Source organism: Lissotriton helveticus, chromosome 7 (assembly GCF_964261635.1).
Source record: "Lissotriton helveticus chromosome 7, aLisHel1.1, whole genome shotgun sequence".
Taxonomy (NCBI): Eukaryota; Metazoa; Chordata; class Amphibia; order Caudata; family Salamandridae; genus Lissotriton; species Lissotriton helveticus.
In genome coordinates this window covers 350489085-350511807 of record NC_136068.1, presented here as the reverse complement: position 1 = coordinate 350511807, position 22723 = coordinate 350489085, and the positions used below count along the sequence as shown (strand labels likewise).

Sequence of the window (22723 nt, the reverse complement as noted above, 5' to 3'; positions counted from 1 at the left end):
TATTATGGAGTTATTTGGTCACAATACATGGTTACTGCAGATGCAGAATTCCATACAGCTCTTCCAACGCACAACCTTGCAGAACTGCACAACATTAAGAAGTAATAGTTTAAGTGGCACAGGCAAATTTACAAACAAACTTCAATCTTGAGCTACCCCAAGGTAATATATTGTGCAAATACTACACCTTTATTCCACCAAATAAAATTGTGGCAAGTACTATAACCCCAGGACACATTACAAATGGTAAACTTTGTGCAAATGTCATCATGCAGATCTACAGGTGCTGCAAGGATTTCACAAAATTGACTAAGGCAACTACTGTAACTAGCGTTTGCAAACCAAAGTCCCAAGTTTAGCGTCAGTCCTTTGTAGCAATACTAAAGACAGGTTCCTGCAAATCAATACTAATACAGGTGTACTGTGACCAATCCTAAGAAACCACCATTGCATGTCAACCCAACCGAGACACACATTACCCAAAGATATTTAACCCAAATCCTCCAAAAAGCCTATAAATGCACACAACTAAGAAGTCACGGCTTAAAATGTATTAGAGTCTGCACTCTCCTTTCCTAAGATAGCTAGGAACCTCCACTAATGCACCAAACCATGACAGGGACTGAGAACCTACAGCTTTAAATTCACCCCAATCTCGGCACACATTGGCCTCCACAACATTATATGCTAGATCTCCTTCAACTACACAAATGAAACCTCATCCCTACGTTCAGTTATTAAACACAGTTCACGTCCGATTCCCAAATCCAATCTCCTACGCACAGACACTAAGTCTACGTAGTCTGTGTAACTAGCCATAGTAAGCCTTCACTGACTGATGGTGAAGTGGGGGTAATTTGGATGCTCTGCATTGCTCCAAAAAAGCCATCATGTAGGAACCAACCTTTCTGTAAAATAAATAAATATATCCTCAACTGCAAGAGTAGATGCCCAGGAAACACATGTTACTTCTCCTACTTGGCGCTAAAGTAGCAGAACTTGCCTCCCACGTATGTTCTTTTAGGAAACACCTAAATCTACATCTGATTCTTAAAGAGGTCAGCTATGCAGGCTTTGCTCGATTGCATGAGCAAAGAGATAGTTTATGGCTAACATATGCTTTATATGTGCGTATATTTTAATATAAATATGTATTATATACATATATTTCCACCTCAAGCCCTCTTGTACCACTCTTTTACAATTAAATCTAGACTGCATGTTATATGAGATTTTCCAGTTTTGGTTCAACACAGAGTTGTGACAATTAACCAACACAACAAATACACAGTTCCACGCACAAATGACTCTGGATTGGTCTCACTCCACAAGGCGTACAAGTTTCAGATTCTCAATCAATGAATCAACACACGTCCCATGGCCTAAAAATGTGAAATGTAATGCGTGAATTGCATTTGATGTGCACAGTCTCCCCAAGTATGTACTGCACTCTGTTGCTAGGTTTCTGCTATAGAAAAGATCAATATATACATTCAAACACATTTTTAATTTACCTCCTTCCCTGACTATGTTATATGAAGAATTACCTTCTAATGGTCCCTACACAGTTGTACCAGCAACAGCTATAATATTTTTGCTTTTATTAAAAAGGGGTTTCTAGGTTTAGGCTTGTGGGAGAAGGACATAAGCATTAGGCTGCAGGAGAGTGCATTAGCTGGAAATAATGGAAGGCTCTTCCATGTGGTAGAGGAGATAACTCCTGGGTAATAGAGTAGTAGATGGCCTAGGGAAGCTGGAGTCGGGAGGGGGGAGGTGGGGTGGGGGAGTAGCATAGGGCAGTGGAGAAAAGATGTATTTTGGAATGATGAAGGACAACTGGAGGAAAACTGGATAAGGTAATGGTGAGGGCAATACAAGAGGTAATGGAGAGACTGACCGTATAGGATAGAGGGAACAGACAATCACGAAGTGGGTGAGGGAAGGAGCACTAGGTAAAGGCTGAACCATTAACATTTGTTCATGGGAGAGGGCAATAAGTAGTTTCATGTGGTAATGCAGTACCATGATGTTATGATGGCCGGCAAAATCAGGGTGTACTGGTGGATGAACGTTTTAGGACTTAATAAGAGAGGGTAGTAATATTGGGTTTTGGTGCTTCTTACTCTCTTCATCAAAAGGTACGGGCCGGCAGTAGATGACTAGTTCAGACAACTCCAGGGCAATCTTTTTCCTCCTCTCCATCATCTTCCCTTCCGTGAGCTGGAAAAAGCAGAACGAATAAATCAGAAAAACTCCCATTAGGCAGCAGGATGACAAATCAATACGAAAATGTTGCAGAAAAAGTACACAACAGCAGAGGCCAGTGTTTTCTTGTGTGGCCTCACTAAAGATTTTCACTCTAGGTAAGATCTCAAATTTTGGTTTAAATCATAAAGGCTAGAAAGATTCGATAACTGCAAGGCATTCAGGAAAGGAAGCAATACAGAGACTGGGGTGAAGTAAATTTACTATCTAGAATGGCAGCAGGTACGGTCTCATTCATATTAAACCTGGATAGAGGGGTCAGCCAGAGACATCCCAAAGGGATAGCTGCCATATTAAGACAGGCTTTAAACAGAGTGCACAGAGTCCATGAGAGAGGACAGAACAGAGACATGCAAGAAGTTAAACTCCATCAATAAACACCCATCAGAGTGAAAGACAGAGATACTCCAGGGTTACAGGACTCATAATTATAAGAGAGGGAGTCAGGAAAGTCATTTCCCAGCCAGGGTCAAGGTCTCAGACTACCTAAAGTTTCTGTGGTTGAAAACCCTTGATGTATCCAGCTTTCTCACCAATCACCCAAACACCTGGTTGCACTGCTCATAACAGAAGTCCCAGTACTAATTTTAACTATAGCCATCTACAGCATGAGCTGCACTAAGAAGTATTTGTCATGCTTTACCGGACATTTTCCAGAATACAAATGCATATTTGCAGGCTACGTCTTCAAAATGTAGGATGCTCTATTCATGAGCTTCAGAAAGCACACAGTGTAATAAAACGAGAATGGCATGGTGAACCTATGGTAATTTAGTGGCATCTTCAGACCGCACATTCTCTTCCTGCTGGTTACCTTCGCATCTGCAGTCTGTGTTGCCTCCCGGATTTTCTTCACCCAGTCATGCAGATCTTCCACTGAGTCTGCTGCCACATCCAATGTGCAACGAGATGCAGAGGCCATACTGATGGAGAAAATATATGGCCTGTTGTTCTTTCCTTCTGGTCGAATGGCTGCAACACACATTCCAGAGAATTAACATCATCAGTACTTACACACATTATTTGTTTTCCACTTTTATAATTTTGTCTTAAATTAAAAGACAAGATTTTAGGAGGCAATTTTTAAAGATTTAAAGTCCTTCATCACACCATCTTACCAAAGATGGTCATCTGCAATAGCATCCCAACTTCTAACCAGATGAGAAAGGGAACCAAGTGTAAAAATCAACCACAGCGTTGGGAAAGACTTTAGTTTTCCTGCTGACACCGGAAGTGCTCACAACATCCAGATACCATATACTTTTTTTACTGTTTGACAATTAAATTGACAGATGTTTTCCTTTCAATGAAGTGCTGAATGCCTTTGTAAAGTCACATTCCACGCATGCTGACATCAGCTAAGCGGACGCCCCCACACACAATGCTCTGCTTATAAAAATACCAATATTCTACATGAGTCTTTTGCCAGCTTTGCCTGCAGAAGCCAAGAAGTGGAAGCATTTGACTGACAACATTTCACCGAGTCTCAGTTAATTACTGATCGGCCAAAGTGAGCATAGGGGCAACAAACACATTCACTGTAATGAGAAGGCAAGAAATGGAAGGCAGTTGGAATCCAACTGTCTCTCGACAGCCATCAACGGGCTAGATTCAGAGACAGAGAAGCCTTTGCCAGAGAAGCTGAGGTGTATGTACAGAATCAAGAACAAACTGCCCCTTCCCTCCCTTGTTAACTGCTCCACTCTATGGACTGATGATCGTATATTTGTGGTAGGAGGCAGTTTTGGCAATGCACTACGTAATGTAACTTCATCTTAAAAGTTAGTTGAGGAGTCACTTCAAATAATCTTGCAATATGTTGCCAGCTGCTAAACGGAAATTGTAGCCATAATAAAAGATCTGGTGTCTCTTTGTGATTAGTGTGGTGATGGTCTTTCTGTCTGAGTTTGCTTCCATGTCGGACAAAGGACACAGATTTGGGCAAAGGACACAGAGTTGAGGCGTATGCCACCCTTCCACTCCATCCCTCGACATCCCAACTTAACTCTTCAACGGGTGGTCGCCTCAAGAAGATCTACGTCCTCGAGCCTGCAGTGTTTGCTGAAACCAGATAATCCCCATTGAAAACAACAGGGCACCCAACACCAAAACAGTACCCTGCACCTGGCTGCCCCTGTGCTGCTGAGGGTGCACTTTGTGTGCTAACTTGAACCCCCCCCCCTCCTCCCCCTTTGCCCGGAGCTTAACTCTAGGAGCTTTGCTCCCTCAACCTTGTTGCCTGCTCATGAGCAGCCACCAACAGGAGGCCCCCTATCCCCCAGTGGATAACACTGGGCCTCAGCACTCTGCACCGGCTGCCCCAGTGCAGCTGAGGGTGCTCTGGGAGTGCATCCTTGACCCTGGGGGAACTCTGGTTCTAAGCCCAGAAACCCAACTCCCAAAACCAAGTACCAACCTGTAAACCAATAACTTAGTTTCCTCCCATAGGATTGCACTGACTGCTTTTTGAGAAAAAAATTGTGGAGTTGGAAATTCTATGAAAAGTCATACAAGTATGTTTTGATAAATTGCATTACTTACCTTTATACGGGAAATGATCCAGTGTGGTATCCAGGTATACCACACAGAGTAACAAAAGTAATCTGAAAAGTAATCCAACAAACTACTCACAAAGTAATTACAAAGTAACTGTATAGTCATTTCAACAGTTTTTGAACATTTGAGTTACCTGTAGCAAAACCAATTGCATTCAACTGCATTTCAACTGTAGTCAACTGCATTAGACAATCATAGCACCAACCTGCTGTCCAAAGGACTATCATATGTCCCACACTCTACAATAAATTTGTTTGAATTACACTGTGATATCATTTCTTTTTTTCGCAAAATCCGCCTAAAAAAATTTTTTGCCCAAAATATGACCACAGATGATGATAGTTCCTTTATTAAACCACTTTGCCTCCCTTCTACTTTTTGCCCAGGTCTCGAACAACTGGGACCCGAGGTAGCTACTTTTGAATTAGTGGTCCTTAAAAAATTGGATCAAGCTCTCAGATACATTCCCAAACCCATCTACAATCTAGAGAAAGAAGAACATCAGGCCTTAATATCCCTCTCCAATAATAAAGATCTTACCATCAAAGGATGCGACAAGGGTGGAGGAATTGTAATTGTTGACACTTCAGAATATGAAGTAAATATGCTTAAAATGCTAAATGACCCAGCCTTCTACGTTCCACTCAAACTCCATTCTACAATTAATCTATCTAAAAGAATCATGTCCCTAACTAAATCTGCCCTAGAAGATGGTTTGATCAATCCTAAAGAATTCGACTACCTGAACCATAATCAAGGTAAAATTGCCTGCATTTATGGTCTACCGAAGATCCATAAGGATGCCAATAACCCCCCTTATAGACCCATAGTCTCCACAATAGGGACAGCTACTGAGCCACTCTCCAAATATGTAGACAATTACCTACGCCCTTTTGTCCCTAAAATAGAATCTTACATTCGTGACACAGGCCACATAATACAGAAGATCGAAGGAATCGCCTTCAATTCCAACAATGACCTACTGGTCACAATGGACGTAGAGTCTCTATATAGCAACATCCCTCTTATAGACGCACTGGAAACCACGAGTTGGTTTATAGACCTACATCAAATCCCTTGTCCAAAAAGATTCCTGCTTGCATGTCTTGAAATTGTACTCACAGAGAACGTCTTTGAATTTGGCAATCACTTATTTCGCCAAATAAAAGGCGTAAGCATGGGTGCTTCAGTGGCTCCATCCGTAGCTAACATTTTCATGGCATCATTTGAAAAAGAATTTGTACATAATGAAGTTGCACCTTTTTACGAGTCAATCTCCCATTGGTCCAGATATATTGACGACATCTTTTTTATCTGGACCGATGGGAGAGAAACTCTACTGGAATTCCTTGAATGGATAAATGGAGCCAACCCTAACCTTAACTTTACCTCTAATGTCAGTAACAAGAAAGTCGAATTTCTAGACATAGAAATTTTAGACAATGCTGGGACCTTGGAAGTTGATCTCCACATAAAGCCCACAGCAAGAAACACTTTACTTCACTATCAAAGCTTCCATCCGCGTACTCAGAAAAATAGTATCCCATTCTCACAGTTTCTACGCGTTAGACGCAACTGTACAAATGTAAGAGATTTCGACAAACAAGCAGCGGTAATGAGGACTAAATTTATCGAGAGAGGCTACCCCCATCGATTAATAAGAGAATCCTATAAACGAGCCCGATATTATGACAGAGACTGTCTTTTAAAAACCAAACCAACCAAACCCAGTGACCAAATAGTTTGCATTACGCGACATTCAACGATAAATGAAAAAGTAAGACATGTCATAAACTCGAATTGGCATATCCTAAACAGTAACTGTGCGAACGATGAAAAACTGTTGAAACCGATTTATGCACACAGGAGAAACAAGAACATAAAAGAGTTTATTGTTCACTCCCGATTTGCCAAGAATGCTAAAAATGACACCCTGAGTCAACGTTCAATCTTGACCAATCATCCCTTAAAAGGAACTTTCCCATGTTCTTCATGTAAATCATGTTGTAACATTCTGCCAGGTGAGGAATTCGAATATAATGGCCACAAAACGAAAGCACAGGAAATGTGGAATTGCAAAACAAACAATGTAATTTATTTTATTCAATGTCCGTGCTCTCAAGGATATGTAGGTGAGACCTCCAGAGCAATTCAAACACGCTTGAACGAACACCGTTCAGCGATAAAAACTAAGAAAACGGCATGCCCAATGGTCAAACATTTTTTAGATAAAGGTCATCATGCTGAGGATTTTAAATGGAGGATTCTAGAGAAAATACATGTTCCAGACTCAAAAGGAGGCATGTCCATTCGAAAGAAAAGAGAAGTCTTTTGGATTTTTGTTTTTAACTCATTCAGACAGGGCTTAAATAGCGAAATTCCGTGGGAACATGCAATAGTTTAATATAAAATACCCCTAGAAGCTATTAGCCGTACACGATCATGCCCCTATGAGTTACAGTCACTATACTGTACATTTGCATACTTAATTTAGACATGGAACCTTATGTACCCAGGGTTAGCATACATCCAAAACTTTGAAATATAATCAGGAGGTCACTGCAAATCTGCTTAATGTGCTGCTTAGAAGTTGATATGTACTGAGACCTCTTAACATCCTTTTCCCTAATAAACAAAATGATCAATAAACAAACCCTAGAGATGTTCTATCTATATACGCTTTAATAATTTGCTGATATTTCGAAATATAAAATAAGAGGCTATTATAATCTACTCAATGTCTCACCTAAAATATGATATGACAACCAATTTTGAAGGTTACCGAATCTGTAATAATACATTTAGTAAGAGCCAACAAAAAGAAAAATTCGTCACCATCCAATTTGGAATTCATTGATTTGGGCGTTATAGATAATAAAAAAGTATTCAACCATTATTCAGATCCAAGTAGCGAATATGTTAGATAAACATTGATCAATTTAAATATAACTTGTTAGATATCTCCTTGTTTACATTTAGAAAGGAGAAAACACACCCAGATTGTGCGTGATTTCCACCAATACCGCACTCTGTATACATCAAAGTAACCAATAGCGTGGTCGTATTGTGCACGATTTTCACCAATACCGCCGTGTGTATACATTGAAGTAACCAATAGTGTGGGCGCGCCAAACAAACATCCAATCATGTGTGAGCTTACAAAACTCCGCTGGCCCTAATCTTAAAACTCCTCAAACTTCGCGCCTAAGAGCCGAGAAAAAACAAATAAAGAACAGGTGCAAGTAGTCTCAGACAATCAGGTGACTACGTGAACTCTAATATAAACGCCTACCAACGAGCAGTCGATCACCATTATTTGCCGCGCTCAGCATCCGACGAGACGTACCACCCGCCACCGGACATAGGGAGCCCTGCTAATCGTTACCAGGTAAGACTCTGACACAAAAAACCTCGAAAAATTCAGCATTAGGAAGCAGGACTAGTAAACTATACTATCCGCCATTTAATCATACCCTCCCTCTTATTGCAGGCAGGGAGATCTTTTAATCACTTGAACTCAGCACCATAGAGGATCAAGAAACCTTTTTCTGAAACCGGTAAAGAGAAGCACCTACATTTTAAGTAAGACCTGTGGTCATATTAGAAGAGACCGTACTTATATAAAATAATTAAGAGATAGCGGTTCGTTGAATATATGTTTGATATGTTTCCTCTAAAGGGCTCATGACGGTATCACAAAGGAAAGAATAGACCGAGAAACCACAAGTCAAATCGACCATTCTTAGAGAAACGAATAGAATATAATGGGTAAGAATAACATAGCCACCATGAGTAATGCAGAACCCCAACCGTCCTATGTATCGTAAATGTCTTTGAACTTTTGAATCAAGAGAAGCATAAACAAATAGATATTAAACATCCCTTTACCTCTCTCCTCCCCGCCAGAACAAAGATCCTAAATTTAGATCATCAAGGACAATCCTTACCAAGCACCTACCTACGCTAAAGGGTTCCGGTTGGCGGGCGTAGATTCCTATAAACCTATACAATCAGGTAACAGTGACAACTGGTACTATTGATTAAAGAAATGGACAGTTATCCCTGTACACTAATAAGTACTTATGTTACTGTACCTATTTTTATCCTTAGTCGTATCATAACCGACATCGAAAGGATTCCAAAAAGAAAGAATCTGAATATCTATTTTTAAAACAACTATCTTCTGCTAACCTTCTGCTAATATTACCATTTAGTAAGTATCAGACCAATGCTAAAAGACGAATGGCTTTTGTTGTGCCAGATTGAAATATTATAACTTTATTTATAAAGACTCTTGGCCCAAACTATGCCAATGTTACCTCTTTATCCAAGTCCCCTAATCTCTTGTGGCAATTACAGTATATATTGTACATCAAAGCAGGGCCAAATAATTGGAACTGGGAAACTCTTTTGATAAATTAACAGACACCTGCCCATTATTGGTACCTATTTTTGACATCATGCCCAAAGAAAAATTCGATTCTCGCTTCGCATTGAAATAAATAAATCCAATTCTCATAAGGAAATGACAATAAAATATGATAAGATAAATGCAATTCTTAATGTCACTTCTATTTATCTACAGCTGCTGCCTAAATTGTTTCTTTAATTTCATTTTTGTTAAATAAAATGCATAACAGTTAGTTACATGTTTTATGAGTAAGAATCGATATAACTGTATATATCTTCACCTTTAGATATTGTGTGGCTGCTCCAGGAAGAAGGCGCTGGCCGCCGAAACGCGCGTAGAGATCGAACTTTCATGCCACCCATCTAATATAATTTTTAATGTTCATAAAGTGTTAATTTGTGTTTTTCAATTGTACCTTATGGAACTTTTTTATTGTTATTTTAATGTGATATAATGAACCCTCATTTTTACTTGTGTTAATTAACTAATAAAAACATGTTTTTTAAGCAGCTGTAGTCCTTCGCTACATATCTTTCGATCTTGTGGAGATTTATTGTGTTCAATTGCCTAGGCTGTTACTTCTCAAATAGCTCCTTTTCCCTGACCTAGGAATTACGAATTCGTCTATTCAGGGGGTCCTTGTTACATATGCAATTGTCAACTGCATTAACTGCATTATTGTTACAAACTACAACTACACTTACCTGAGCCAGGCCTTGCTTGGTTGTAGAAATAAAATACAACTAAACAATATTTTTATACAAAACAAATTGGTCTGAGTTTAGTCTTTGGGTGTGTGACATTTCTTGCCTTAGTGTGTACAATAAATGCTTAACACTATCCTCTGAAAAAGCCTTACTGCTCGACCATACTACCACAAATCGAGAGAAAGGTATAATATACTTTAACCTCTGTAAGTAAGTAATTCTTTATTGCTCAGTTAAAACCATTGCAATCAGCTACATATAGTACGTATAAATAAACTTAAAATACGGATTTATGTGATTAAATTTGTTAAAATGTATTAAAAAAACAGAGCAAAATTTCATAAGGCTAAAAAGTCCATTCTGCAAAAAACATTAGGCATCTTTTTAGCACTTTCCAAGAATTAAGATAAAGGTAGATCATTATGTGGCCTAAAGTGTCTATGTTAGGATCTTTACGACTGCAGGTTCTTGGGGGTGATTTAAGCAACACCGTCAAGTGGGTAGAACAGTCAAAAAGCTGGGCATTCAAGGGCGTATTATGGCTGGTTGCGGGCAGGTCTGCAATTTTGTAGTATTGTAACCGGTCCACTGTGACGGAGGTGAGCCGCCATACTTACAAGAAGAGAAATTTGATATTTTTCCTAAAATAAAATGGGCACTGCCAGAGTGTCTGGACGTGCAGCTTGTACTATTTAGTGACAAATGCCATTTCTTGCGAGGTTTTAACGTGGAGGTGGTTGTTGTTTGTCGTTGCCGAGTGGGGTAATAGGACTCAAATTCCGATTGGGTTTGCTTCGTCCAATCTTTCCCTTCTGGCATTTTGCTTTTTTTCAGCTTTTTCCAGGAATTTAACAAGGTTACTTGCTAGTTGGATATTTTCCCATCAAAGCGTGCTTTGACCGCCTGCCGGCATGTTCTTATTCCCAGTTTCTTTAGTGTTGGTTTTAGATGATATCTGCGCTCCATTGCCAGTCCTTTACAAATGCATATTAGGTGGAGGATATCCTCTTTTGGGTCCCGCATAGCCGGCAATCTTTTGTCGTTTGGGGCCGTTTCCACAGGGGAAGGTGGTATAGTGATGGAAGAATTCCCAACCTTAGTCGTACAAGCTTCTCCTTTGTGATCCGTGTGAAGCTGACTCCTAGGTAGTTTTGACAGGCGCTGCTAGTGTAATTTTGGATGATGGTCCAGCCGTGAGCCCTGTTGGCTAATGTTGCTTTGCCCTCCACTAGCGACATTATCCTTACAGATTTATTTGCTGATTGCTTGAAAGTATTATGAGATCCAATGCTCTTCCAGGCTTCTTGTAGATCCAAGGAGTCTATTGAGTGCTTTAGATAGTTTGCCGCTGCACTCTTATTTTTTCTTTCTAACTCCTTCCAGAGATGGTAATTCAAGCTTGAAACTTCGGCACCCTGTATTTTATGCCAGCTTTTGGCATAGGCACCTATTCTTTCTATTCTTTGATCCCTCAGGCCGAATTCAAGCCTTATTTGTGCCTGTGAGGTATAGTTAGGCAGGTTGAATATCATTCAGATTGCCCTGGCTGTTATGTTGTCCAAAATCTTTGCGTCTCTCCCTCGGAGGCATTCGCTTCCCCAAGTAATTGCCGGTGTTAGTTTTGCTTGGATCACTTTTAGTAGTGGAGTAAAGCTGCGACCTGCAGATTTCGTTTTGAGCTTTCTCAGTGTGACCGCTATTGTGGTTACTCTCCATTGAATTACTTCTTTCTGTGGTTCAAATGACCCTTTTTTGTCAACAATTACGCCCAGATATTTGTATTCCTCCACAATTTCCAGTGTTAGACCTCCCATTTGCCAGGAAAACTTGGGGGAGTGCGTCTTCGCGTTTATTCTCATGGCTTTTGTTTTTGAGAGGTTGATTCTGAGACAGTTTGTAGCCAAGTAATTGTATGTTGTATCGATTAGGTGTTGTAGCCCTATCGGCTTGCGGCTAATTAGCACAATGTCGTCTGCATACATCAAGTTCGAAAGATTGAGTCCTCCTAAATTCGGGGCATGTGCATTACTTTCGTCTAGCTTTTGCGAGAGATCCGACATAAAGATGTAAAAAAAGGGTTAGAGCTAGCACGCACCCTTGTTTAAGGCCCTTGGTTGTCCGAATTTTCCTTGACAGGCAGTCGCCTGATCCCAACTTAATTTGTATCCACGTGTCTGTGTGTAATAACATCAGTTGTGCTAGTAGGGATGGCGGAATTTTTCTGTTGGCCAACTTCTCCCATAATAGCTTTCTGTTGATGCTATCGAAAGCTGAAGTGAAATCGATAAAACATACATAAAGAGGCAGGTTGGCAAGTTTGACAGCGTCTATTAGAAGCGTTAAGGCCAGAATGTTAGTCGTTGTTCCCATTGGTTTTCGAAAACCTGTCTGGGTGATGGGGATCACGGCATTTTCATTCACCCATTCCGTGAGCTCCTCTAGTAATAGGGCAGCATAATATTTGGCCTCATTGTCGATTAGGGCAACAAGTCTGTCGTTTCTTTGATTCATTTATGTTACCTTTCTTATGTATTAGAGCTATTATTGAGCCTTTACATGAGTCTGGAATTATTTCGGTTTCTATAATCTGTTTGTAGAGTGGGTATAACGCCACTGCCCAGTACTCCGGATTTTTTTTGTACAGAATGGATGGGGATTCCGTTAGGGCCCGGCGCCCACTCTGTCTTTCCTTTCGCTATCCTACTTAGGATTTGCTTTCCTGTGAAGGCCAGTGTAGTTGTCTCCGCTAATAGGGAACGATCTAGGATTTTTCTGTCGGGTTCTGGTAGCCTTGTTATAGTGTTCTTTGGAGCTGTGTTAAAGTGGAGCAAAAGGTAATCGGACCAAGCTTCTTCAGTAAGATGAGAGTTGATGCTAGGTCTTTATGGGTTCTGCAGGTAATTCACCTTTTTCCAGAATCTTCCACTAGTGTTATTTCCTTTAGCATCGTGGAGCAACTTAGCCCATAACTCTTCCTCTCCTTCCCTTTTTAAGTTCCAAATTAGTTTCCTTTTGGTGGATTTAAGTTTTTGCAGACCCTTTTGAACGGTGTGGTCCAGACCTTCTCAGTGTAATTGCCTCAGTAGTTTGTTAATATTTCTCTTTAGGACCTTTAAATTGGTGTTTTGTTTTATTAGCTTGTCATGGCCTTCATTGATAGGAGGACGCTTTGTGGGGCTTTGTTGGTTTTGTGCTTCTGTTGTTGTGTGGAACTTTGTTTTCCTTGTATGAGCAGTCCCAAGGCTGCTGGTAAATAGCTCCCATCGGGTTAAGTTGTCTGAGTCGCGGTGCTTTTTCCCCCACAGTTTTTTCGCTTCCTTCTCAAAACCTTCCAGGTTGTGCGCATTACATTTTATTCTTTTGTTTGTGACAGAAAATGAAGCTCCCAGGTTTACTGCTGGCAGAATTACCACTACCCCATAGATGTTAAGAATGATTTCTTGCAGTAAGTGGTCGCTTGCTGGCATTGTTCCTATTCGGAAATCCAGGACTTTGCCAAAAAGTTGTAGAGATGCAAATGTAAAGCCTATGGTTGAGCTTGCATTCAAATTATGAAAAGTGGCTGCCGGGGGGCAGTCGCTTGTGAAGCGGCCAGTTAGAGCTGCCAGGTTCAGATGTTCTAGGTCTTTTAAGCTATCCCTTGCCAGCCTGTTTTGTTTGCCCCATTTGCTTGTCTCCTGTTGTGGTATGCCCCATGTCAAAAACTGCTCTTCTAGCAGTGAGTCCCTTATCTGGGGCCCTCCGAGATACATGTTGAAGTCCCCAGTCACTATGAGGTTAGATGTTAACTCCTCTGACAGTATTCTTGTCACTTCTGCAATCAGTAGTTTCATCCCCGCTTTTTTCTCTCGAGGATGTAAGTATACATTTAGCAGGATTAGCTTTCGATTTTGGTCTTTTCCCCATCAGGCCAGCTCTATTGTTTTTATGCTGTTGTTGCCTAGCTGTTTGGCGTCTTTGTTCTTTATTTCATTGATACTCTTGATTGACGTGTATATTGTTTGACCTCCTTTTAAGTGGCCATATTTAGCATTTCTTGTGGCTGGTAGGTGATATGCTTTAAAGCCCTGTATTTGATGCGATTGGTCTGACCAGGTCTCTTGAAGGGCAATTATGTCAAATTTTTGGAGATAGAGTTGAAGCGGAGTATCAGCAGCTTTATTCCCTACACCATTTATGTTCCAAGAGCATATTCTTAGTTCTTTTTTTGCAATATTTCGTTGCATGTTTTGTCATGTCTTCGAGGCCCTTGCGTTAATGGTTCTTGCTATCCAATTCCAGTCATTTTGTCCAAGAGGTCTTTGAGCTTGCCTTGGGCTCGATGAGTTTGTGTCCATCTGTGATATTGATGAACTGCGGGTCCCCTTCAGGACACTTTCAGTTTTAGCAGGTTTTTGTTTATTTTGGAAGCAACAATCCTCTCTCTCTTTGTATGCCTGACATAATGGTTCTGGATACCCAATTGTTCCTTGTCTTTTTAGACGTATCCCAAATGCTTGAAAGCTCGGTTCCATTTCCATGATTCTTTCGGCTATTTCTGGCGTAGTCCATGTTGTTTTAGTCACCTCGTAATCGGGCAGGTAGTTGTATGTGCAAACTCCACAGATTCTAGGTCGTTTGTGCCAATTTCCTTCAGGTTACTGAGTGTGGATAATAGGCGTAAGATGTTACCTCGTTTGAGGATGTCCCCTCTGCCTCTTGACTTGTACTCCGGAATGAGTAAGATTGTACCACTTTCGGCTCCCTCCTGCCTATGGTCCCGTTGTTTAGGTCCTTCTATGGCTGGTTTGACCTGTAACCAGTCAGATTTCTTTCTTGGTGATGGCTCTTCTACCTGCACGTCTCGAACCTCCGTATCTTCTACTGACAAAGGTCCCTGTGTCAGCTGGGCTCCCTTAGTTCCTGCTTGCAACGTTCCCGGTCTTTGGGTTATTGAGAGATCGATACTGTCTGCCGTCTTTGTTCCGTTATTGTCTTTAATTTTTCGGTGAATAGTTTGTTTGGTGCAGACTATTCGAGCCTTTGCCTGTGCGATTGGAGTTCTGATTTTGAGCAGGTTGTTTGATTTCCTTGGCAGGAGATTTTATTGTGGTCGCAGTTGACCCATCTATTTCTGCTTCGTCTTCTTGTTCTGTAGTTGAGTTTACCGTTTTGAAGAATGCTTTTATGTTGCTGATCTTGTTTCTCCCTTTCCTTTTTTGTTCACAGTTTTCCTGGGGTTCCTTTCCCCGTACTTTGGCCATGAGGACTTTGGTGAATGATGTTTTTTGGGCCTTTCCCCTGTTGCCCCTGCATATAGCTGGGCTGCTGTGTGTTCACTTGCTCACAGCAATCCCTTCTTTGTATTTCGGTTGGCGTCTTTGAGGCTTTTCCTGCAGCGGCAGTATAGGTTTCATTTTATTTTTTTATTTTTATTGAAAGAAAAACAGACATACAATACATAACTAAACTTCACAAGGCAGAGACATATTAATACATTGATGTGGGTCCGTGCGGGCAGAGCTCAAAGGTAAGACCAATACAATGCAGTCGGAGAAGGCGGAGGTAGGGGCAGGCAAGGAGACAAGCGACAAAAAAAAACAACATTTAACAAGTGAATGTCAATCAGGGGGACAAAGACACATCAATGGTGACATCATGAGGGGGGCACATATGTTGCCTCGATACGCATTCCATTGGGACCAAATTCGACCCCATTTTTTGGGACGTCCCCGGGAAAGGTACACCGTCTTCTCCTGGAACATGCACCAGTCCATGTTGTCTTTCCATGCGGACAGGGTAGGTGGTCTATGCGAACCCCAGAGCTGGGCAATGTCCCTCTTAGCGACCATGTTGCCAAGGGTCGCCCACTTGATTTGAGCTGAACCGTAGTCGTTAGGCTCCCAAACATTCAACAGACAACGCCTGACCTCGGGCAGCAAGGACACACCCGTGACACTTCTCATAACGTCATGCACTCGAGTCCAAAACCTGACAATCTCCGGGCATTCCCACAGTATGTGAAGAAAGGAACCAGACATACCACAGCCACGCTTGCATAACCCATCCAAGGAAAACCCCATTCGAACCAAACAGGGCCCCGTGACATACACTCTGTGAAGTATCTTTAGTTGAACGAACCGCAAGCGAGCAGGGATAGCGACCTCCTTAGGCGAGGACAAAGCCGATTGCCAGTCCTCGTCGTCTAATTCCAGGCCGTCAGCACACCTCGCGGCCCGGAGGCAGATCAGCAAGTCAGCTCTGTTGTTAATGAGTTTCTTATATATTAGGGAGATCGTGCTGTCAGGCACGTGGCCATCCAAAATGCGGTCCTCCAAAGGGGAAGACTCGGGAATATCGGTGCCCGCAGCAAACACAGACAACAAAGCGTGGCCGATCTGGGCATATCTAAAGAATTCAGTGTCACCAAGCTCATACTCCACCCGCAGCACATCAAAGGACTTAACAGTACCCTTCGACCACAAATCGCCCACCCTACTAATACCAATCATGTCCCATTTATCAAAGCCTTTCGTTCGCCACAGATGGCCCAAGCATTCCGAATCATACAAGGGGGTGGCCCGGGTAAGTCTACCACACCAGCCCAAGGCCGCAGTCGCATCACGCCACACTCTCACAGCAATCTTGGTGGGACCAGTCAGCGCTCCGCAGCGACCACTAGAGTACAACGCTCTGCTAAAGGTCCCCCTGGCAGGATAAGCCTATCCATGGAAAACGCCGGGGCAGGGCCCGGTGCGTAAGTTGCATGATTAATCGCACTGAGCTGAGAGGCCCAATAATAACGTCTGATGTCTGGGAGGGCTATACCGCCATCGTACCACGGAAGCGTGAGTTTGGAAATGGCGATACAGGCACGCCCATCCTAGACAAGTTGTCTCTGTAGGCTTTCCACTTCACGGAAATAGCCGGAGGCAATCGGATCAAAGGAGTTCTGAAGTGCGTACAAAAAGCGGGGCAAAGACATCATTTTAAAAAGCGCCGCTCTACCGAGGGGCGACAGCGGCAACTTACGCCAGCGAGCCACATCAAGTTTAAGCCGCTGAAGGGGGGGTAACAAGTTAAGCTCATAGCGCCTGGAGGGGTCCAAGGAAACATAAATCCCCAAGTACTTGAAACCGGTCTCCGTCACTTGAATCGGAAATCTACGCGGCAGCGGAGGGAGATCTCCAGCCAAAACGTAGACGCAGGATTTAGCCCAATTAATAACAAGACCGGAGTTCTTACCGAAGGAAGCAAGAACATCAAAGAGCACATTGAGAGACTTTTTCGGGGAGGTGAGATATAGGAGGATGTCGTCCGCATATAGCGAGACTCGATCCTCAAAGTCAGGGGACCAACGGATGCCCCGCAGAGAGGGTTCCCAACGAAGCCACTCCGCCAGTGGTTCAAGAGCGAGAGGGAAAAGCAAAGGGGACAGCGAACAGCCCTGTCGAGTGCCCCGTCCAAGCTCAAAAACGCAAGACACTCGTCCGTTAACAACTACCTGGGCCAGGGGACTCTCATACAGGAGCTTTACCCAGGCTATGAAGCCCGGCCCGAACCCGAATTTCGAGAGGGCCGCCCATAGGTAGGGCCACTAGATCGTGTCGAAGGCCATGGTAGCGTCGAGAGAAGCCAAAATGGCCGGTTCAGTAAGCGTCTTAGATCTCGCGAGAACCCCGTGGAGTCTACGCAAGTTTAAAGCAGTGTTGCGATGCGGGATAAAACCGGATTGATCCGGATGAATCAGGTCCCCGATCACAGTGACTAAGCGATTAGCTAGCGTTTTAGCCAAGATCTGGGGTTCGGCAATAAGCAAGGAAATAGGTCTGTAGGAAGTACAACGATCCCGAGGCTTACCCTCTTTGGGAATAACAACAATGGTAGCGAGTCGTTGGTCAGGAGGGAGGGAGCCAGACTCCAAGGCCTCGAGAAACATGTCTCGCAAATAGGGCGCCATTTTGTCGGGTCGCAGCTTGTACAGTTCAATGGGCAAACCATTGGGGCCCAGCGCCTTGCCCGATCGAAGGGAGCGGATAGCCACTGCGATTTCATCTACTGCGAGCGGGGCGTCCAGGAGGTTTCTGTCAGAGTCAGAGAGGCAAGGCAGAGCGATGTCTCGCAACAGCGAACGGGAGTCGTCCTCGTCCCTGTCACAGACGGAGGTGTACACAGTCTCAAAGTGATCCGCAAAGCACTGAACGATCCCAACAGGGTCAGTAATACACTCACCATCAAGCCTCTCAACAACGGGGACCACACGATTCACTCTCTCCTTATTATCCAACCACGCTAGCAACTTACCCGCCTTATCACCCACATCGTATAGTCGTCCCTGCTGCTCCCTATACATCACTTTCGCCGCATCCGTGACAAGAGCCTTATAGTACGCCTGTTTCAAAGCAAGGGAATGTAACTTGGCACTGGAGACACCAAGTCGGAGAACGTCCTCCAAATCAGCGATCTCGGATTCCATGCGCACAATCTCTACATTGGCAGCCTTTTTAGCAGCAACAATAAGGGATAAAGACTGACCAAGTATAAGAGTTTCAAACGCTTCCCACAATGACACAGCAGAGGAAATAGATCCCACATTTTCATCAAAATAATTCTCGATGGCTTTGACAAGGTTTGAGCGGGTCTTGGGATTATGAAAGTACCACGGGCTAATAGGAGCTACTCTACCCTCAATTCCCGCCCCCACCTCATACCGGAGCCACAGGGGGGAGTGATCCGAGATACCCCTAGGGAGCCGACGAACCTCTCTGATAGAGGAAGACTGGACCGCTGGCATTAAAAAATAGTCCAATCTAGACAGACTGCCATGTGCCCCAGAGTGGAAGGTGTACTGCAACTGTGTTGGGTGTAGCAGCCTCCAAGCATCAACAAGCCCGAATGTCTCTAACAAGTCGCTCAGCCACATTTGCGCCCTGGGGGGATGACGGTCAGAGGTGCCGGAGACAACCAAATTAAGATCCCCACCCAAGATCAGAAGCCCCTCAGGAAGATCCAAGAGGACTCTACACAGGTCGGCATAGGTTGAAGTCTGCAGGCCCGGGGGAACATAAACCGAAAGTACGGACAAGGTCCTCCCCTCCCATCTGCCAGTGAGCACCGCGTAGCGCCCCCTGTCGTCAAGTTTAACCTCGTCAACTGCGAAAGGGAGAGAGGAACGAATCAGAATACCAGCCCCCCTAGATCCAGAAGTAAACCCCGCGTGGGCCACTAGGCGGTAACCACGTCTATTAAGCGCATGACAAGCGTTGCCTATTAAGTGTGTCTCCTGTAGGAGGACAATATCGAGGGAATGACGCCTAAGGAATCGCAGAACAATACCCAGCTTAATCCTGTCCCCTAATCCATTGACATTCCAGGATAAGATTCTCAACTCGCCGCCCCCCATCCCGGATGAATAGAAAGAGCAGGACCCACATAGAGCACCACAATCAATACGAATAGAAAAAACAATACGATGCCTCGTGAATTAACAAAAACACACAAACACCCCCCCACCCCCCAACTTACCCATGTTGCTCCCCCCACCCTGCAGCCCTGCGTAAGACTAAGAAGCCACCCCAACTTGCAGTGTGCCTGTCGCCCCATAACTAAACTAGCTACGCAAAGAACCCAGGAGGAGGAAGAGTCCCCATACACCCCCCGCCACCCCCGGGCAGATCTAGGCCTAACAAAGACCCAAGTCCAGACTCAGCTGATACAGCAGAAAAGGCCAGGTGCCGGGATCCACAGGCAAAGTCCTCATTCAGCCACACCTCCGTCAGCACCTCCATGGTGCCCAGTACGTTCATGTCTCATAGGCAGGGAGTCGAGCCAGTCACTGACATTTTCAGGGCGGTCAAAAAAGAATACACGTTCCTGATATTCAATCCGCAGCCTGGTAGGGAACAACAAGGAGTATTTAAGACCCAAGTCTCGCAATCGCCTCTTGACTCCCTGAAAGCCAAGTCTTTGCTTCTGGACAAGCGGCGAAAAGTCAGGATAAAAAGAAACGGATGCATTTTCAAAGTTCACTGGGCCCTTATCTCGCGATGCCTGTAGAACAGCGTCTCGGTCTCGAAAATGGAACAATCTGGCAATAATGGGTCTCGGAGGGGCACCCGGCTTAGCCTTCCCGCCGGGAACACGATGAGCACGTTCAACAGCGAAGAACTTGCTAAGTCCAGCAGGAGACAGATGATTGGCAATCAGGTCCTCAACCAAGAGGTCAGCCCCCGCCGCCTCGGAGTCCTCCGGGACACCAATAAGGCGCACATTGTTGCGGCGGGACCTATTTTCATAGTCCTCGAGACGACGAGCCATGTGATCATGAGAGGATCATAGATTGCTGATCTCAGCCTGCGCATCCGTGACATCAGTGATAAGACTCGAGGTCTTCAGGCCCAGCGACTCAACCCTTTCATTGGTCTTCGAGAGATCCACTCTAATCAGCGTGATATCGATGGCCACCGTGTCAATCTTAGAGGCTAAAGCCTCGTACTGCTGTCCCATAGAGGCCTGCATGTTGGCTATGGCTCCCATGACGTCCTGCAAGGATGGGTCCGAGGATGCTGGAAAGAGGTTCTTAGAAGTATCCCAAACACGGCTCACAGCGCCAGGCGACCCCTTGACTTGTGAATAGTGGTCCATGATGTTGGTCTGGTTTTGGCCACCACGGAGAGGCGCCTTAGTCTTTCGCTTCTCGAGAGGCTGCCCGGTGGCCATCTTGGAAAAGGGACCCCGAAGGGGTCCCTGCGACCTGGTGAAAATGGCCGAGCGCAAAGTGTCCAGAAAGTCAACAAGACCAAATCCGAGTGTTGCAGGCACGAAAGAGCCGGGAAGTAGACAGGCAGCCGGGCCAACACCAGGCAGAAGGAAAAAACAGCGGGCGAGCTGAAGGTGGTGAGAGGCTGCACCCCTGCCAGTCAGAGCCGGGAGCAGAATCGAAACCGAAAGTCAGGAGGGGTCGACCAGAAGGGGACTCAAAAGATAGAAACGATGTAAAAGTGGACCCCGGCGTCCGAGTTCGAATTTTCAAAGTATTCGATGATCAGTGAAGATATGCGAACAAAAGCCCGTCGTGGAAATCAGGATGTTGCCAGGATAACCATAGGGGGTGGCACGGGTCCGGGGAGCTCTGTGCTCACGCGACCATCTTGGATGCCCGCGAAGCTCCTCCCCCCTAGGTTTCATTTTTGTTTTTCTCCAAGCTATTTGGACTGATTAGCTCACCCCCACTGCTGAAGTTACTGGGGTCCAGTGCGTTATTAGTCAGGTTTAAGCTCCCAGGCTGTTCTCCTTGCTGGCTGAAATGTAGCTTTGTTGGAGCGATCGCTGTACCTAAGTTAGCATCTTTTTTTGCGTTGTCAGTTGTCTTTAAGTCCGACAAAATGCCCCCCCAGTAATTGGGGGATCATTGTGAGTTTGTCCACAATTGTGTAGCAGGCGCAACTCGGCTGCGTTATTTGTGTTTCCGCTTGGACCCTCTTGATCATGCCATTCAGGTCTGCCAGCTTGTTATCGATATTGGCTACGTGTATGGCTAGGAAATTTAGGAGGGATAATTGCATGTCCATTTTGTCCGAATGATACTGCATTGCCTTTATTGATAACCAACGTATTTAGCAAGGATGACCATAGTAGCTCCGGGCCTTTAGACAGCTCTTCTAATTTTGCGGTCAGTTCGGGTTCTTGTTTGATGTCTTCCTCCTGGGGAATAACTGGGGAGTATGATGCTACTAGCCTCTCCCATTCCTCTGTTGTAAGCTGAGAGGTGTTTCCTAGTTTTGAAGTTTCATGCTCAAGCTCTATTACTTCCGTCTTATCTGTTTCTTCTGTATGTTTTCTTTTCAGCGTTTTTCCTAGCTCTCTCCCAACTCTCACTGCGTCGTGGACTAGTTGAGTCGCCTGGGCTGGGGCCTGGACTGTGGCGGTGACTGTCACCGGATTGCTGAAGTTGGCCCCTGGAAATGCTCTTAATTGAACTGGCGCATTACGGGCCTTTTTAAATGGCTGACTTTGGATTTGTGACTCAGGATTACTGAATGGGGCTGATTTTCCGTTATTGGTGGGCTCTTGATTATTTTGCTCGGTCCCTGTTACTGTCATTGATGGCTGCAAAGTTGACAAAATTGCTATTTTCGGCTCAAGCGGGTAGCTCCTTTCGTTAGTGGTACAATTATTAACCTTGCAACTTTCCCTGCTGCCGCCGTTGTCAGTGCCGGTCATTTTGGCTTGGGTGGGGCTTTCCTTGTGTGTGTATGATCTCAGTTCCCCTCAGCCTCGCCCTCCACCCCTGTTCCTTTATTTTGCCCCCCCTCCTGCGCTTTAGCCTCTCTCATGTATCGTTGTATCTTGTGCTGCATTTCCTTGTATTTACTTTCTCCCCTTTTTTCGCCACCTGGGGCAATGTATTGAATGTTCCCCTTGGGTTCCATGGGGGCAGGGAGCCCCTTGAGACTGCTAATTGAGGTACTTAGGAACGAGCCCAGATCTTTCAAAAATGAAAAGATTGTGTAGACTTTTGGCTGATGCCCCTTAGCTGCTGTTCTGCTCAGGTTTTCAGAGTCTACCTCTTCGCAGATCAGATTCTCTGGAGGTGGTTGCTCCTGCGCCAACAGCAGGTTATTAATTCCGTTAGATGCCTTAGGCTTGCTGTTACCGTGCCTTCTTACCGGGACATTGTTTGACACTTTCCTGACTTTCCCTGACCTCATTGCGCTCTTGAGGGTGTGTTGTAGTTGAACCTTCAATTTTAAATCGAGATTGTCTGGTTGCTTGCTTGCTTACTTTCTGGCCTGCTCGAGTGATT

At 44.3% G+C, this 22723-nt stretch overlaps 1 protein-coding gene across 2 annotated transcripts in view; it reads right to left on the bottom strand.

Annotated features, from left to right (window-relative positions):
* PLCG1 (phospholipase C gamma 1) overlaps positions 1 to 22723 on the bottom strand; it is a 595860-nt gene that overhangs the window by 76723 nt on the left and 496414 nt on the right. For both annotated transcript variants that reach the window (XM_078652159.1, XM_078652158.1), the window contains exons 24-25: positions 3080 to 3237; positions 2124 to 2220 (exon numbers count right to left, since the gene is read on the bottom strand). In XM_078652159.1, the coding sequence (XP_078508285.1) occupies positions 2124 to 2220; positions 3080 to 3237 (255 nt within the window). The remainder of the gene's footprint in view (positions 1 to 2123; positions 2221 to 3079; positions 3238 to 22723) is intronic.